We start from the raw sequence: 17,714 nt of genomic DNA on the forward strand, positions 1-17,714 counted from the left end.
GGCGCGGGGAGGGGGGGGAGGGGCCCCACCGCGCCGCCTGCTCTTGCTCCCCTCCTCCAGCAGCCTCTGCACCGCCACGTGGGAGCGGCCCCCTTGTTCAGGCACCAGAGGCCCCCCTCCTCCAAGGGCCGCCGGTAGCCGAGGATGGCCAACCTGGAGTGGGCAGGCAGCACCAGCCTGCGTCAGAGAATAGCAGCCTGGGGACAAGGGTCTCCAGAGAGGAGGGTGTCCCTAGGGAGCTGTGGCCAAGGAAAGTGTTCCTTTATTCCCACAGTGAGCAGGATGGGGGTCACTGCCTCCCACCCCAAGTTCCTACTTCCAGCCCTTTCTCACTCCTTCCCAGATGCCCCACTGACTCCTGGGCACTGATGACAAAATCCATGCTGGCCGCGGCCCTGGGGGATGACAAGCCCTGCTGGATGGAACCCCAGGCCGAGGAGCCTCCTCAGTACAGTATGGTTGATGGGCTGTCAGCCAAGTCACAGACACAATTCTCCTGCTCTAGCTGCTCTGAGGGGCGCCCAAGGAATGACAGCTGCAAGCTTATCCCTGACCAAAGAGCTGGGAACTAATTATGGTCTCCTTCTAGGACCCTAGGCCTGTCCCCACGGCTTGCCAGACACAGGTCTGGCCTGTGCCCTGGGATCAGAACTGGGCCAGGACCGGTCTCTGTACTCAGCCCCCAGCCCAAACAGACATGTTTCCCACCCTCGCCTGCCCCACGCCCACTGGGGTTCACAGCTCCTCAGGCCCCTGAACTCCTGGCCTGCTCCCCTTCCTCTTTCTCATCCCCCAATTATCCGTCCCCATTCCCCCTCCCCCGGGCCCCCAGGCTTGGGGAAGAGCCAACTCACTTTGTAAACCACCAGAAAGACAGGCGGGAGAGGAAGCCAGCTCCGGCCTCGGGGCAGGGGTTCTAGAAGGTGCAAGAGTGGGGCAGGGGACATCAGGAGTGCACACCACCCTCTCTAGGCAGAGCAGAGGGAGGAGGGTGCCCCGTTCCTTCATGTTCCAAGCCCCAGTTTGCACACTGTGGAGGTGACATGAAGACGGAATGAACTGGAAGGGATGGGGGATGCTGGTGAGGGCTGGGCTGAGGGGTGGGCCTGTGGCACCCCCACTACCACCCACCTCCATTAAGACTCACGGGGTCGATATTCTTGGGGGAGAAAAACGGTGGCTTCTCCCTGGAGCACGAGAGGACGAGGGCAGAGAGCACCAGGGCAAAGTAGATATAGAAGGTGGTGAAGTGGAAGGGGTCTGAGATCTTGCCCTGGGGGAGAAAGGAGAGCAGCATCAGAGCTTGGGAAGCCCTGGGTCTGCAGCCCTTGCCCCAAGGAGTCCTTTGGGGCACCAGACCCCTCTGGGGTAGAAGTCAGCAAAAGTGGGTGCCTGGATCCCCCTGCCCAGAGGCTTCTGAGAGACGGGAAAGGTCATAGGGGGTCCACTGTTCAGTGGACACGTGCCCTGCTCATCTACATCACCTTGTCTAACCCTCCCTAACAGGTAGGAAATCTTATGATACTCTGTCTGCAATTGAGGAAATGAGACTCTAGGTGACTCAGGAATTTGCCCAAGATCACAAAGGGTAAGTGGGTTGTTCCCAGCCTGTGCTCTTATGAATATACTTGACTGCCTCCTCTTGAGATGGAGAAACAGAGACACTAGATTGATCCCCAGTGTTCCTACCACCCCCGCCCACCACTGAAGATCCAGAGGAAGGCCAGGAACCGAGAGAGGTGGGAAAAAAGGGAGAACAAGACGATGGGATTCCAGGAAAGCCAGAACCGTTCATGTCTGCGCACCTGCTCTCACTGAACGGACATCGTACTTGGTGGTGGCTGCTACATTCCCACAAACAGCCAACAATGGCCGCATCTTGCTGCATTCCCCTGGGTTACAATGGTCCTCACCCCGCTCACCAGTCTGCTTCTCAGCAGAGATACAACAAGTAGGGAATGACACAAAAAGGACTGAACAGCAGAGGAGGTCCTGGGAGCTGGGGAGGGGCAGAAGGGAGGAGCCTGGGACCCAGCAGTGACCTTGAGCTCTGGGGACAATCCCTAGACAGCAGTGGACCTGGCAGGTTCCTCTCTTCTGCTTACCTGTGCCAGAGCTGAAAGGATCTTGGAACGGAAGGGGATGACGCCACAGACCACACACAGGAACCAGAAGATGATGAGGACCCCCGAAGACCGAACCCCCTGCAGCCGCTCATACTGGATCAGCAGGGTGGCCAGCAGCTGTGCAGGGAGGGCAGGGGAGGCTGGGCCAGAGCACACACATCTGGACCTGCCTCCATTCCTCCCCATGCCACATGGCCATATGTTTCTGGGGTTACCCACTCCTAAGGCGTCCAGCCTTCTCCTCAGAGCCCATGGTTCCCCCATCACAATCCCACAACCCACCGGAGATCCTCCCCAACCCAGATTCCCTGGTCCCGCACTGACCATGGTGACCCCCACCACCAAGGGGGTGACAAAGAAGATGGGGGCAGGGGCCCAGCCGTGGACCAGGCCATGGAAGGAGTAGAAGAGGTCAATCCAGGAGACACACCACAGCAGGACGCCCAAGGCCTATGAACAGGGCACATGTTGGGGCCTCCATCTCCAAAGAAAGGGATGGTCCCCACTGGGGAGGAGCCTTTGCTCCTGAAACCAAGAGACCTGCACAGGTTTGCCCTCAAGGGCTGGGCTGGGCACTGGCCAGGAGCTTCTCCAGGGTGGGGAGAGCATTGCTGGAGAACTTGATTGAACTTCCCCAAGCAGAGATTATCTTATTGGGCTGCAGACCCAGCTGGCAGGCTGCCATGGCCCTGAGCACAGGGAGGGTGAGGCTGGGGAGCCCAGACAAGTCGCTGAGGGTGGGGAAAGGGACCCATTAAAAGGAGACTCTCCTAGGTCCTGGTCCCACCCGCAGGAGAGCCCTGAGCCCCTGACCGTCTTGAGCCTAGAGAGGCGAGAGAGAACAATGTAGCCTTGGTGGCGGTGCCGCAGGCAGAACAGGTAGCAGGGCAGGGCGGCCCACAGGTAGATGCAGGGGACCCAGGCCAGCACGGAGTTCTGGAAGCAGGGAGTGAAGTCCGGGTTGTCTGTGTGCACGGACAGATTGGAGTCCCGGGGACAAAGAGAAGAATTCAGGGGCAGCCTTGTGCAGCCCTGGGCTCACGCTCCAGGGAGGGGGCTGGGCCAGAGAGCTGCTCCATGCGCTCTGGGGGTCAGAAGGTGTGTGAATATGAAAGTCTAAGTGTGCAAACCAGCAGGCATTGTCCCGAGTGTGAGCTCTTCCAGGAGGCTAAGGGCGCTCCATTTCCTCATATTTTCTCTCTGTCTCTCTAATTGATGTTTAATTTAAGCACAATAAACTGCACCCATTTGAAGTGCACAATCCAATGAGTGACAGTTGTACACACCTGCAAAACTGCTACCACCATAAAGATATAGAATAATCCACCATTCCACGAGTTCCTTTGTGCCCCTCTGCAGCCCATCCCTCCCAGGCAAACACTGATCTGCTTTCTGTCGTTCTAGATTTCCGCTCTTTTATTTTAAATTAATTTTTAATTTTATCAAAGCAGTATGTGCACATGGTTGAAGAGCCCACTTTCTCTCTAAGGCTCCCAGGGAAGGGATAGGGAGCCTCTCTGAGCTTTAGTTGCCTCTCCTTTAAAATGGGGGCGGCCATCCCTGCCCCACCTACCTCCTCAGTGGGTGTGAACTCAAAGGAGCAAGGGGATGTGGAGACAGCTTTGTAAACAAAGCTGGGGTGACCAACCACCCCAGTTTGCATAGAACTGTCCTGGTTCTAGCACTGACAGTCTTGTGTCTTGGGGAACCACTGGGTCCAGACCAGACCGCTTTTTCTCTTTGCACCTAAGAACTTTTCTGGAAAGAGATGGGGGAACACATTCAAACACATATTTTACTAAGATTGTTTCCCCCAAGGCCACCGATGAACTAATCTTTTTTTCCCTTCTTGCAAAGTATTAGACTGTCTTTACAGAAAGCTCATAAAATATAAACAACTAAAAAAAAAAAAGGGACTTTCCTGGTGGCACAGTGGTTAAGAATCCGCCTGCCAATGCAGGGGACACAGGTCCAGGAAGATCCCATATGCTGCGGAGCAACAAAGCCCATGCGCCACAACTACTGAGACAGCGTTCTAGAGCCCGCGTGCTGTGACTACTGAGCCCACGTGCTGCAACTACTGGAGCCCGTGTGCCTAGAGCCCGTGCTCCGCAACTAGAGAAGCCACTGCAATGAGAAGCCCATGCACCACAACAAAGAGTAGCCCCTGCTCGCTGCAACTAGAGAAAGCCTGCGCGCAGCTACGAAGACCCAAGGCAGCCAAAAAAAAAACCCCAAACCTCACCCACAATCCCATCCACCTAGAGACAACTCAATACCAGAAGATAGAACCCTCTACCTTCTAACTGCCAGCTTAAATAATGGTCATTTTAATTTTTGTCAAAGTTATAACATGCACCTCATTCTAAAGGTACATGAAAAGAAAATGGTACCCTGCCTCATCACTCCCCACCCCTAGTTCCACTCTCCAGCGGTAAAGTACGTGCAGATATGCTAACTTGTTCTGGTAGCTACATCTATGTCTTTTGCTTTTAATGTCGTTACATGATCTGCCACTATTTGATCATCATTCTTTTCTTCTGTTCTGGAAGTTAAAGCTGTGCCCCTCTTACATTCTCTCCACTTGCACTGCCTCAACCTTCCATGTAGAAACATAACAGCCTTTTGTTAAATAAATATTCACAGTTCACACTTTTGTGACTATATAAATATTGTTCACTACGACTGGCTCTACGCCTTTCAATACCTCTGTGACCTTAGGCAAGATGCTTGACCTTCACCTCTCTGGGCCTTAGTTTCTTCAAGGGTAACACTGAGATGGTAACATCTCCCACGAGGCCCCTCCCACCTGGCCCCTCAGCCATCAGCCTAGTCCAGGCCCCCACCTCTTCCCGAGCAATTTCCACGGGGTTCTGGTCTCTTCCCTTCCGTGCCCTATGGGCCCAGATTGCTGCCCACACTCTCCTGGTCTTCCCCTTCCTCCCTGGTCTTTCCTTCTAAGTCTCCTTACTGGTTCCCCTGCTTGGCGTCAGAGTGCCCCGGAGCTCAGTCCTTTCCTCTTCCCCATTTCCTTTTCCATTTGCACTCTCTTCCAGTCTCACCTACATGCCAATGACTCCCAAGTTTATCTCTCTACCCCACCACTCTCCATATCCCCAACTCTAAATCCGACTGCCGACTGGACATCTTCACTTTACACATCGTACAAGAGCCTACAAGGCACCCCACAGCGTCCCTTCCCGCCAACCTGTGACCTCTCTCACCGCCTCTCCTACATCACTCCAGCCAGTGGCCTCATTGCTATTCCTGAACATAACAGGCATGTTCCTGCCTCAGGGTCTTTGCACTGGCTGCTCTGTCTGGAACGTTCCTCCCTTAGACATCCATAAGTCTTTCTTTCCGATTGAGGCCTAGGCTGACCACCCTGTTTAATATTTCACTTGCACCCTACCCCCAGCATTCCCAATCCACTCCCTTAACCTTTCTCTGCTTTTTCTTTTCCCTATACCTACCACCTTCTAACATGCTACATAATTTATAAATTTATTATGTTTTCTCTCATCTCTTTCTGCTGGCATGTGTGTTTCTGGAAGGAAAGAATCTTATTTCATTATTGATGTATCCTAAGTACCTAGAGCAGTGCCCGGCACATAGTAGGTGCTCAGCAAAAATTTGCTTAAATAACTTAAACATTTGTTGAATAAATGAATAAACAAAAGGATAATCTTATACCCTGCCTCTAAACCTTCAGTGGCTTCCTACTGACTAGAAGACAAAGTCTAAGCATGGCATTCAAGTCCCACAACTGGCCTTGAACTATCTATCTACCTACCTATCTATCTATGTGAACTATTAAACTATCTATGTGCCTGAGTTATCCCATCTTAAGAAAATATTTCATGGAGTGGTCTGCACACCCTGCTGCCCTTTCCTCAGCCTACCCTCACTCTTTAATCCCATCTGAGTCAGCCCTCTGCCTCCAAAGCACCTGCCCATGGCTGCAAGATTCCTGAAAGGCAGCGTTGTGCCCCTTGCCTCATGGCCCCAGACCTGCAGGGGCTCCTGCTGCCCCTGGAGCCAAGTCCAAGCACCCCTCCTTGCCTTCCCACTGCTCCCGTCCCCCAATGCCAAACTCACTTCACTCTAAATCTGCTCTGAGAGTCTCACTCCTACACCTTCGCTCAGCCTGGTCCCTATTTCTTCCACTTGTCAAGATCCCAACAGCTACAGGGAAGGGTGGTGGGCCCGGCTTAGAACCCACCTCTCCCATCTTGAGCACCCTTCCTCTCTGAAGTCAGCACCTAATGACGGAGCCACCTTCTGGAGTATGTCTTCCACTTGATGATGCACTGATAAAGGCCTGCTGTGAGCCAGGCAGCGGGGGGAGGCACACTCGGAACAGACCTGTCCCTGCCCCTGGGGAGCATGAGGTCCAGGGACATGCTTCTTTGGGGCGTTTCACTCAAACCCCGGAGGGCAGAGGTTGTACTGTGTACATCTTGAATTCTAGAGCCCTGTACTCAGTAGTCGCTCAAGCAATGCGAGCTAAGGACCAGAAGACTCTTGCTAAGCACTGGGCACATGGTCCTGGGCTGGGCACTGGGTCACAGAGAGGGGTTATTCTGTAGGCCTGATCAGGCTGTACCAGGGGAGGGGAGACAGATGCCGCTGGCCCATATTGTTTTCCTCTTTAAAACATTTCTGGGCTTCCCTGGTGGCGCAGTGGTTGAGAGTCCACCTGCCGACGCAGGGGACACGGGTTCGTGCCCCGGTCCGGGAAGATCCCACATGCCGCGGAGCGGCTGGGCCCGTGAGCCATGGCCGCTGAGCCTGCGCGTCCTGCAACAGGAGAGGCCACAACAGTGAGAGGCCCGCGTACCGCAAAAAAAACCCCACGTTTCTTAGCCAAGTATAGTATACTTACAGAAAAGTACACGCAGCTTAAGTATACACCTCAGTGAATTTTCACACAGTGAACACGCCTGTGTAACTAGAACTAGAATCAAGAAACAGTACACTGCCAACCCCCAGAAGCCCCTGTTGTGCCCCCTCCAAGCCACTCCTCATCCCGGGAGAACACTGTTCTGAGTTCCAACAACATGTGATTTGGCCCATGTGGGACCTTCCTATAAAGGAAATCACACATTTCCTGGATCTTTCACGTCTGGCTTCTCTCCACACTGCGTTTGGGGGTGTCATCCTTGGCGCTGAGTGTGAGTGTGGATTCTCCCTCCCCATTTCTGCTCATGGTCCGTTGTATGAAAGGACCCATGCACTTATCCATTCCACTGTCAAGGGGCAGCTGCACCCTGCTTTAATGCTTGGCAAGCCCGTTAATCCCATCCACTTAGTTGCCATCCAGATAGCTGGCCCAAGGCCACCCCCAACTCTGACCATCTGGTCTTCGGGTCTGGAGTGAACTGCCAACCTCTCTGGGCCCAAGCTGAGCTTCACCTCCTACAGAAAGCATTTCTGGGGCACCCCAGCCTCCAGCGGGCTTTTCCTTGCTTTATTTTGTATGCTCTCAACAGCCAGATAAGTGACTATCAGCTGAGAGTGATCAACACCCCTTATGTTTCAGTAGAATTTTATTATAGCACTTACGTGGTCATTGTTCCAAAAGAGAAGACGACGAACAATATTAAGCAAAAGAAAAGGCAGGCTCCACCTGCTCTGGCAACAGGTCCAAGGACACCTGGCAGCTGGGAGCTGGGACGGACACCCAGGCCTCATGGCACCGAAGTGGGGTCTCTCCCACCCTGGGCTGCTCGGACCTGCACCTGTGAATACATCCTCTCTCTACAGCAACGTGAACCCTTCAGGATAGACACTGCGCCCTACTCTTCTTCCTCTCCTCTCCTGCCCCACACCTTCCAGCTCCCAGCACAGGGCCAGGCATGAGGAACAGCCCAGATTGACCTTGTGAGTCAAGGTCTGTGCGTTGACAGACAAGGGAGAGTGTATATGTAGACGGGAGCCTGAGTTCAAAGGCACAACCAGGAATCACCACTTTCACTGGGTCAGGGTCAGGGCTCTCTGAGGCAGGCAGGGAGTGGTCCCGAGGAGAACCAAACCCTGATGCAGAGGACCCAGTGTGGGCTGCCTCTTTGGAGACTTCATCTCCCTGAACCTCAGTCTTCACGCTAATGCGAGTAATGACAGCATCCCAGCCAGCTCCCCCCGCAAGGGGGGAGAATGAACAGCAAAGCACCTTGACTCAGATAGGACAACACTGGAGGAAGCAGGTGACTGAGCAGAGGCTGCCGGGACCTTGTTTTGGTTTCATAAACAAGTTCCACTGTGGCAACAGTCAAGAGGTCTTGGGAGGACCAGATGACTGCTTTGACCCACAGGGAGATCCGGCCTGGGCTCCTTTCCTTCAGATACGTGTGTCCCAGCTGGGCAGAGCCATCTCCAGGAGACAGTGGGTACCTGTCCTTGCCTGTATCCTTAGACTATCTACCTCAGACTGCTTGCTAGGACAATGACAGGACACGTCACGCACAACGTGTTCAGAACGGAAATCCTGCCCGTTCCCCCTTCTCCAACCTGCCCACCTTGATGCAGGCAATGCTTTCCTTCTCCCAAGCTGGAATCCTCTGAGTCATCCTTTTTTTTTTTTTTTGCGGTACGCGGGCCTCTCACTGTTGTGGCCTCTCCCGTTGCGGAGCACAGGCTCCGGACGCGCAGGCTCAGCGGCCATGGCCCACGGGCCCAGCTGCTCCGCGGCACGTGGGATCTTCCCGGACCGGGGCACGAACCCGCGTCCCCTGCGTTGGCAGGCGGACTCTCAACCACTGCGCCACCAGGGAAGCCCTCTCTGAGTCACCCTTGATTCTTTCTCTTTCTCTCACAGCCCACACCCAACCTTCTAGCAAATCCTGTCCACTCTGCCTTCAAATTATTAGGCTGAACGATATGAAAGGGCTACATCAACTCTTTTTAATCTATAAAAAGGCATCTTCATTTGGATCTTCCTGATACATCCAGGATCCGACTGCTTCTCTCCACCCCACACTCTCACACGGATTGTGGCGTCGCGCCTTCTCTGGCCTCCCTGCTTCCACGCCTGCCGCTTGCCTGGCAGTCTCCTCCAGCACAGCAGCTGGAGGCAAGTCTTCATGAAACCTAAGCCAGACATCTTAGTGATGCACCATGTCACTTCTCTGGTTAAAACCTGCCAAGGGCTCCTCATTTCACTCATAGTAAAAGCCAAAGTCTCCAAGGGGGCCTCGAGACCCTCATTATCTGCTCCCCTGTCTCTCTGACCTCAGCTTCCCCAGTCCCCTCTCTCATCCCACCTGCCTCCTGGCCTCAGTGTGGTCCCCAAATGTCAGGCCTGTGCCTGCCTCAAGGCAGCAGTGCTGTGCCTCGTGCCCTGGTCACCTGCAACCTTGTGCTCAGACCTCACCTTCTCATGGAGGTCCACCCTGACCTTCTTAATTAAAACTGGAACTGTAACCCCCATCGTGCTCCTGCATCCCCATCCCTGCTGGCCTGTCCTATTTTCCCTATAGCCCTTATCACTTTCTAGGATAGTATATAATTGAATTATTTCTTATGTTTAGCGTTTTTCTGTCCTCTCTCACTGGAATATGTGTTCCATGAGGATGGGTTTGTTCTGCTGACCAGCGTATTCCCCATTGCCTAGAACAGTTCCTAGCACAGACACAGCACTCCCATGCATTTGTTGAACAAAAGAAAGAAAGAATGACTGAACAAATAAATGAAAGTCACCCTCCAAAGCCCACTTCTGCAGCTGTATGCCCAGGAACTCAGGATGCTCTCTGTTTGACACCAAGGCATGTGAGGGGCTCTCTGACCCAAACAAAGCTAATTGTAAATGACACAGTTGGTGGAGGTCACTTCCTGGACCCCATGATACTCCCTGCAATCCCACAGAGCCCGATGGGTGACCCCTTCTCAAGCCACTGGCCCCCAATTCCCATTCCGAAGAACACCAGTTGGGCTGTGAGCTGAGCCCACAGCCTCTCCCCCACTGCCACCCACACAGTTTCCATGGCAACAACAGCTACCTTAATAACGTGATTAAACAGCTGGATGGGGCTGATAAGGTCTGGCACCCAGAATGGACCACACAGCAGGGGCCCCTTCATAGGCACCAAGACTAAAATCCCTGCAGACCCCAGCAGGGGGCAGGTGGCAGTAAGGACCCCAGAGCTCTCTGCCCCAGCTGGGCCACAGCGCCTTCAGGGACTTCCCAGCCCCTGGGGCCCCAGGCTTGTTGATAGCCTCTGTCACGAGAAGAGTAATGACTTCCTTAATCCTGTGGGGTGGGGAGAAGGGATCAACTGACAAGTTCATTTATCTCAGCAGAAATGGAGGTGCAGAAAGGGCAAGGGCCTGTTCACATGTGCTGTGGCTGAAACTGCGGCTTTTGGAAGGGCCTGGGGGTGGGGGTGGGGGCAAAAGCCTGGCTCACAGCCTGGCCTGCGCGTCTGCTTCTGAAAGGGGCCTTGCCAGCCAGCAACAGCTTTGCTTACTTGAACTCCACTGTGTTCCAAGATTATTATTTAATGTTCACACCAGCTGAGACTCGTGGCTGGAAAGTGACCGGCCCCAGTTCACCTGGGCTGACGCCAGGACTTGAACCCAGGCCGTGTAGCTCCAGAGTCCCAGTCCCCGTTAGGGTTCCAACATGACAGCCCACCTTGGAGAGAGAACACATGTGTCCAGATCACCTGAAATATTAAAAATCTTTTGGCCATACAGCCTGCCCTCAAATCACCTCTTAGCTGCAGTTCTTTTCATAGAGCTCAGGGGAAGGGTTGCCATCACAGGGTAACAGACTAGCTGGCGTTCTGGGAGTCACTGGACTAGAAACCTGAGTATCCAGTTAGAAGGAGAAATCCAAGCCAGGGTTAGGCCCCTGTTAGCACTCACCCCCAGCCCAGCACCACCACCTGGCCCCAGCACTGGAAACAGGAACAGCTCCAGGTGGGGGAGGGGAGGGGCCCCATCACACAGCAGTGGCACATCCAAGTCTCACCCCCTCTCTCTCAGGATCCTGCTGCACCTGTTGCCCCTGGGACAGCCACACCAGGGAGGGGTGGACACAACTCAGGTGCTCTGATCCCGCCTCCTGGGCGGGTCAGCTGGCAGGCTCCGCTGGGATCTCCCTCCCTGGCTGGCCCCACGCTCCAAGACCATTTCCTGGTCAGGGGACCAGCAGGCAGGCTTGGCAAAGTGCCCTCCCAAATGCCACTTCCTTGACTCACTTCCTTTCCTAAGTCTCCAGCCCTCCAGACCAGGTCCAGGGCAGTCGGGGAGCAGCGGGGCTTGGGAGAGGTCAGCCTAAGGCCACAAGGGACAAAGTCTTTCTTCCAGAAGCCAGAAGCTCAGAGGCTCAAAGTGGTCTAGCACCAGCTTTGTTGCCCCAGATGGGATGGAGAGAAGGGATTCTAGTGGTCCTGGCCTGGCAGGGAGGACTGGGTTCCCGGTGGGGGCGGGGTTTGGTGTCCAGTAGGCTGAGGGGTGTCTGCCGCCTACCCACTGGCCTAACCTCAGGGGCGCTGCCTCTGCCAGTTTTTCTAAGCCGAATCAGCCTCCCAGGAACTTCCTGGAGCCCGTCAGATGAAAGCTAATTCTGCGAACAGGTCAAGACCTCCTGAGGGCAACCAGCCCCAAGCCCTTCCTCTGTGAACTCTCTTCACCACCGGTGCTGCCCAACTTCACTGCTCAGAACGGAGTAATCCTCCAGGCAGGGGGCAATGAGGTGCAGCAAAGGGACACTTCCACCTTCTTTGTTCTAGAGGCATCTCTGGCTCCATGATGGCTGGGCTGTTTGATCACAGTTCATTCTCTTGCAACTTATTTCCCATGAAACTCCCAAGCATGATCAGAGATGTTGGTAATCCACCCCAAAGTGGGTAGAGGTAAGAGAGAGAGTCAAAGAAAGGATAAGTCACTCACTCAGTACACAGTGTGTGTGAGTGCATGATGTGTGTGCGCATGTCCGTGGGTCCCCTGGGGCTCCTGCCCTCACATTTAGCTGGGGCTGAGGTGGATGGATTTAGCCACAAATTCCCCAGCAAACAGCTGAAATGGGAGCCCATGGCCCAACAGCCATGCCAGCCCCTTTCTTGTAGGTCTTCCCAAACCTAACACCTCCTTCTAACCTCATATCTCTTTCTCTTTATTCCTCTTCCCAGGAATATCATGACCTGTCACCAACAGAGTTTTAAGTTCTCAAATCATTTCACATTCCCTATCTTATTTGATCTCCACAATAGTCTTGTGAGGTAGTTAGGAGATGGGTTATTTCCCCATTTCACAGGTGGAAAAACTGAGGCTGTGAAGATGAGCTAGCAAAAAAGCCTTGGTAGGGACTTCCCTCATGGCGCAGTGGTTAAGAATCCACCTGCCAATGCAGGGGACACGGGTTCGAGCCCTGGTCCAGGAAGCTCCCACATGCCACAGAGCAACTAAGCCCGTGTGCCACAACTACTGAGCCTGCACGCCACAAATACTGAGCCCATGCATCACAACTACTGAGCCTGCACTCTAGAGCCCGTGAGCCACGACTACTGAAGCCCGCGCGCCTACAGCCTGTGTTCCACAACAAGAGAAGACACCGCAATGAGAAGCCTGCGCACCGCAACGAAGAGTAGCCCCCGCTCGCCGCAACTAGAGAAAGCCCACGCACAGCAACGCAGCCAAAAATAAATAAATTAAAAAAAAAAAAAAAAAAAAAGGCTTGATAGAGTAAACGAGTGGCCCACAGGGGCCTGAATCATGTCCCCCTCCCCCACCTTTTCACCCTTGGCTCAGGTATCTCCTGGCTTCCCTGAACCACTTCCAACAAGGTGGGTCACCCACAGGCCCCTAAGATAAAAGGTTCAGGGCCAAGTATACCTGAATAACATACAATGAAAATGAGATGCAAACTAGCACAGCACCAATGAGTAGCCCTGAACTCCAGGCCTTTGGGGTAACTGAGTTAGAGCTAGTTATAGCTCCAGCCTCTTGGCTTCAGACCCTGCCTCCCTTGTTTCAGCTCTGCAAACCCTCAGAGGATGAGCTGGGAACCTTCCTGGTTTCTTCCCACTCCACCTCCAGTCACCAGTCACACTGGGTACAGCCTGGAACAGCTTTCAGGAGCCAAGAAGATAATGTGGAATATGGAAGGTGTTTAGACGTTGAGGTCGGGAAGAGGAGTGGTCAGTTCCCTTGTCATTTGAGGCATTCACGTAGAGACCTCAAGGGAGTCATCCCTTGGACCTAACATAGCTGAGCCTCCCATGGACCCTGAGGTTCTCGGAGGAGGTACACACAGCTCTTGAGCAACAGGTATTTCAGGCTCCGGGAGTCCAGAAGCCCAAATGTTCATAGTCAGGCACTGGCAAAGTTGGAGCCGTACCTCAGGGTCCTGTTTCCCAGTCCAGCACTCCGTAGCTGATTGTCATGTGACCTTGACAAGTCCATTCCTTCAGTTTCCCCAGCTCTGTAACGAGGGGCAGGGCCAGCTGCTCCAAGCCCCCAAGCTCTGACATTTGATTCCACAGTATCATGGAAGGGTAGAACCAAAGGATCTCTAAGCTGAGAACAGGGAGGGAGTCCTGAGTTCCCCAGCTCCTGGCCCCTTGAAGCCTGTCCCTGGACAGTCCTAAGCTCTCAGGGTTAACTGTCCACCCAGGAACAGGGGGCCCTTGCACTTGAGGCTTGGGCACACCTGCCCCCTTAATTTACAAGTCCTGCGCCTGGCCACCTCAGACACCGTGACCATGCTGTAGCCACATCAGCCAGGCTCAAGTGGCAGTGAGAGGAAGTCTACTCTTGAGCCAAAGGGGCAAACCCTGGTGGACGCTGGCAACATGTGACCAGGCCAGGCTGGATGACAGACAGGGTTCCTGTGGCAACAAGGGCAGCCTCAGAGAAGTTGCACCATCTCTGATTAACCATTTAGTGACCCAGAGAATAAGAGAGATCCCCGGGCTTCCCTGGTGGCGCAGTGGTTGAGAGTCCACCTGCCAATGCAGGGGACACGGGTTCGTGCCCCGGTCCGGGAAGACCCCACATGCCGTGGAGCGGCTGGGCCAGTGAGCCATGGCCGCTGGGCCTGTGCGTCCGGAGCCTGTGCTCTGCAACGGGAGAGGCCACAACAGTGAGAGGCCCACGTACCGCAAAAAAAAAAAAAAAAGAGATCCCCAAAGATATTTTTTACAGGTATTCCATTGCCCCACATTTCAAAAATCCATGCAACCCCCCTCAGTACAGCCCAAACACAGACCAAGAGTGGGGTTCCTGACTGTATACACACACTTATGTACACACATGGGCACACACATGTGCACACACATGCACACACACCCACACAAGCACCCACCCATGGGTAACACACACTGGGCACACACAACACCAAGCACATATGTACAAATACTTGAAATGGCAAAAAGATTTAGAGATTGGGATTCTGAGGCCCTGGATTTGAGACCAGCCTATGCTGGGCAGCCCCCGGATGATCACCAACAAGCCCCTTGAATCTGAGCTCATCTGTAAAATGGAGACGCACCACCACTTGCCTCCCAGAAATGCAGTGATGATCACGGGAGCTGCTGTGAGTAGATTTTGAAAGCTGTAAGAAAGCTCTTGCGCTGTCTACATGGACTGCACTCAACTATGCTGGGGGTCTGGAGTCAGCAGCCTGAAAAGTAGCCTGATGTCTTAGAAAGGGATTTGGCGTGTGAGTGAAAAGGCCTGCTTTTCTATCCCAGCTCTGCGTTCCTCTAACTGGCTGACTTTGAGCAAGTCTCTAGGCCTCCCTTCCCCATCTGTAAATGGAGAGGGTGGGACCAGGAAATCCTGCTATCCTATACCTGTAAGGGCCTGCCTCCAGAGTGAGGTCTGCCTCTCCCTCCTGAGGCCGGCGCAGTGAGGATCACCTCCTCTCTGGTGGCTCTTGCCCAGAGGAAAGAAGGAAACTTTCCCAGGAAGGCAGGAACCGTTTAAGAAGGGGGAAGCCCAGTGGAGCCAGGCTCCCAAAGCACCTGGTTGACCAGCTGTGGGAGTGGGCATCCAAGTCCTAGTCTATGGGGCAGGCGCTGCAGTGTCATCGGGATCTAGTAATGGGGAAATGCCACTTCTGCACCCTGCGGTCAGCCCCAGAGAGGGACTGCGGTGAGGTGGCAAGTGCGGCCACTTTCTGAATTCAGGGTGCCACCCACCAAGCCCTCCAGGAGCCTAGTACTTGGCTTTCCCAGGCTCTCCCATGTGGCTGGGGAGGACAGGGCAGGTCCTGAAGGCCACTAGGGACCTGGCTCTGGGCGGCCCCACCAGGCCCCCTCCTGGCATCACATCGCCCCCTCCCCGGGGCTGTCTAAGGGCTCGCCGGTGCGCGCCTTCAGTCCCGGGACACCTCCTTACCCAGAACTTGGAGCCGAGCTCCCTGGAGCCGCACAGAGCGTCCATGGGGTCGGAGCTCGGCCGTGAGGACAGCGAGCAAGGTCTCTATCAGCCCGGGACAGACCTAGCGCCCGCCCAGGGCCACCTCCAGCCCCGCCCTCCGCCCCGGCCCGCCCCTCCAAGCCCTTCCCCCTGGCCCTTTGGGTCGAATTGAGACAGCGCCTCTAAGAAACTGCGGCTCCCGGAGGGATCTGGGGACAGTGGCGGCGGGCCATTGACACAGTGACAAGCCCTTCGGGTGGCCACTGGGCCGCGCCAGAGAGATGACCCGGAAAGATGAGGCTGATAGGGCTGGAGCAGGGTCTGTTTCCAAGGGACACACACCCCTTCCCACGGCGCACGACTCTACGGGGAGTGGGGGGCGGAGGGTGGCCCCCAGGAGTCAAGGGACATGAAAAGGGACTTAGCAAGACTCCCTCCGTGAATAAATCCTTGTCATGTTCATCTCTGAATGTCAGTCTCCTCATCTGTGAAATGGGAAGAGCTGTGTGCCCAGACAATCCAGAGGCTACCTCTGCCCCACAAGTTGCCCGGGAACTGGCAGACACCAACACAGAACGTGCATGTGTGTGTGTGTGTGTGTGTGTGTGTGTGTGTGTGTGTGTGTGTGTGTACACCTAAGGAGAGAGGGATGGGAGGGGGTCCCAGCATCATCCAGATGGTGGCTTCCCATGATTCTCTTAAATTGCTGCCTGCCTGTGGTTCTGTCCCTCCCTGATTTTGCACCTGCAGCTTCAGCACCGCTCCCTGCCTCCACTTTCATATCCGTAAAACAAGGATAATCATATGTCACAGGGTTACTCTGAGGATTAAATGGGAAAGGTATGTAAAGCATCAAGCATATCTCCTGGCACATTTAGTAGGCATCCACCTTGCGTTAGTTTCCTCCACTTCAGCCTGGTAAGGGCGGGGGATGGGCAGGTAAGGCCCCAGGAAAGGCCCCACATGAGCACATTCCTCCTGAGATTGATTCTCCACATTCCGCATCAGTAATAAACGGCTTTGGGGTCAATGGCCTCCTTCTCCTGCTTGCCACAGCTTGGCCATGCTGGGACCACTCCCGCCCTCCCTCCATTTTCCACTCCCCCCGTCATCCTCTCTTCCCTAACGGGATCCCAGAAGCCAATTCACCACCCTTCCTGGGGTTGAGAAGGAATCCCCCATTCCCCCAGCACCTCTTCCCCTGGCCCATCTCTCCTCTGCCCTTGCCTCTCAACCTTGCTCTTGTCTGTAGGGTCTGCCCAGGTGATCCCTTCCCTGCCCTTGTTCTTAAAACAATGCGTTTTCCTGCTTGGCTGCTCAGCAGCAGGTGTGGGTGGGTGCCAGTAAGATAGCACAGAAGCAGCAGCCATCTCCTATCCCTCTGGGCAGGCAGGAAGTCACCGGAAGGAAGTCCCTTCAGCCATGGGCTATCAGAACAGAGATCTGAGCCCGGCATGAGGTGGGGGTGGGAGCAGGGTAGACAAGGCTCTCCCTTCCCCAGGCAGTGGACTGGGGGCTTCTCCCCGACCACTGGGCAAGTCCTCTCAGCCCTTTGTCTGCACCCCTGCCCTCCACTCACCCAGTCTCCCAGCCCCCTCAGTCTCTGAGCCAGACTCTATAGAGCTTTCACACTCTTGTAGCAGTGTGTCTTGGGTTATATTTAGTTGTGAAGAATCTGTCTTCTCTGCCAGTCTGTGAAGCTCCTGAGGGCAAGGATTGACTGAGTCACCTCCAACGCCCCTCCACACTTTGGGCAGAACCTTTAGTATACTGTGTGATGAGCCCCTTGATGTCCCTGGGACTCAGTTTCTTGAGCAACTTGGACAAGATGCCATCTAAGGTCTCTTGCCGCCCTGATGATCTAGGCTTCTATGGGGAGCAGCCGGGAACCCTCCACTAACCCTTCCTCGAGTCTGGGGCTAGGACGCTTGGGCCCTTCTTCAGCACTGTGGCTGCAGCACCATCCTCTTGGGCCCCAGCCTTCTCATCTTGCTACTGGAGAGCCACTGCCAAGCCCGTGACATTGGGTGGGAACCTCTGAGATCGTGGTGGGAGGCCCGGCAATCCTCGCCTCCTCCCGTCTCGTCTCTCTTGAGGCACTCATTGGGAGTTCGTCCTTCCTGGCCCCTCGCGGAATGTGGCCCCTTTCACACAGCCGTTGAATAACAGCTACGATATTCCTAGGACATTATGGTTTTGGTCGTTCTCAACAGAGCAGGAAAA

General features: G+C 54.6%; 1 protein-coding gene across 1 annotated transcript in view; it reads right to left on the reverse strand.

Annotated features, from left to right (window-relative positions):
• The window catches only part of ABCC3 (ATP binding cassette subfamily C member 3), a 43,440-nt gene extending 27,925 nt beyond the window's left edge, over window positions 1-15,515 (reverse strand). The window contains 9 exon segments of the mRNA XM_007465224.1: window positions 30-51; window positions 54-92; window positions 95-153; window positions 855-916; window positions 1,148-1,273; window positions 2,106-2,243; window positions 2,451-2,576; window positions 2,940-3,158; window positions 15,471-15,515. Coding sequence (XP_007465286.1) covers window positions 30-51; window positions 54-92; window positions 95-153; window positions 855-916; window positions 1,148-1,273; window positions 2,106-2,243; window positions 2,451-2,576; window positions 2,940-3,158; window positions 15,471-15,515 — 836 coding nt within the window.
• Window positions 15,516-17,714: the final 2,199 nt, after the last annotated feature.

This window comes from Lipotes vexillifer, unplaced genomic scaffold, assembly GCF_000442215.2.
Source record: "Lipotes vexillifer unplaced genomic scaffold, Lipotes_vexillifer_v1.1 scaffold591, whole genome shotgun sequence".
Lineage (NCBI taxonomy): Eukaryota > Metazoa > Chordata > Mammalia > Artiodactyla > Lipotidae > Lipotes > Lipotes vexillifer.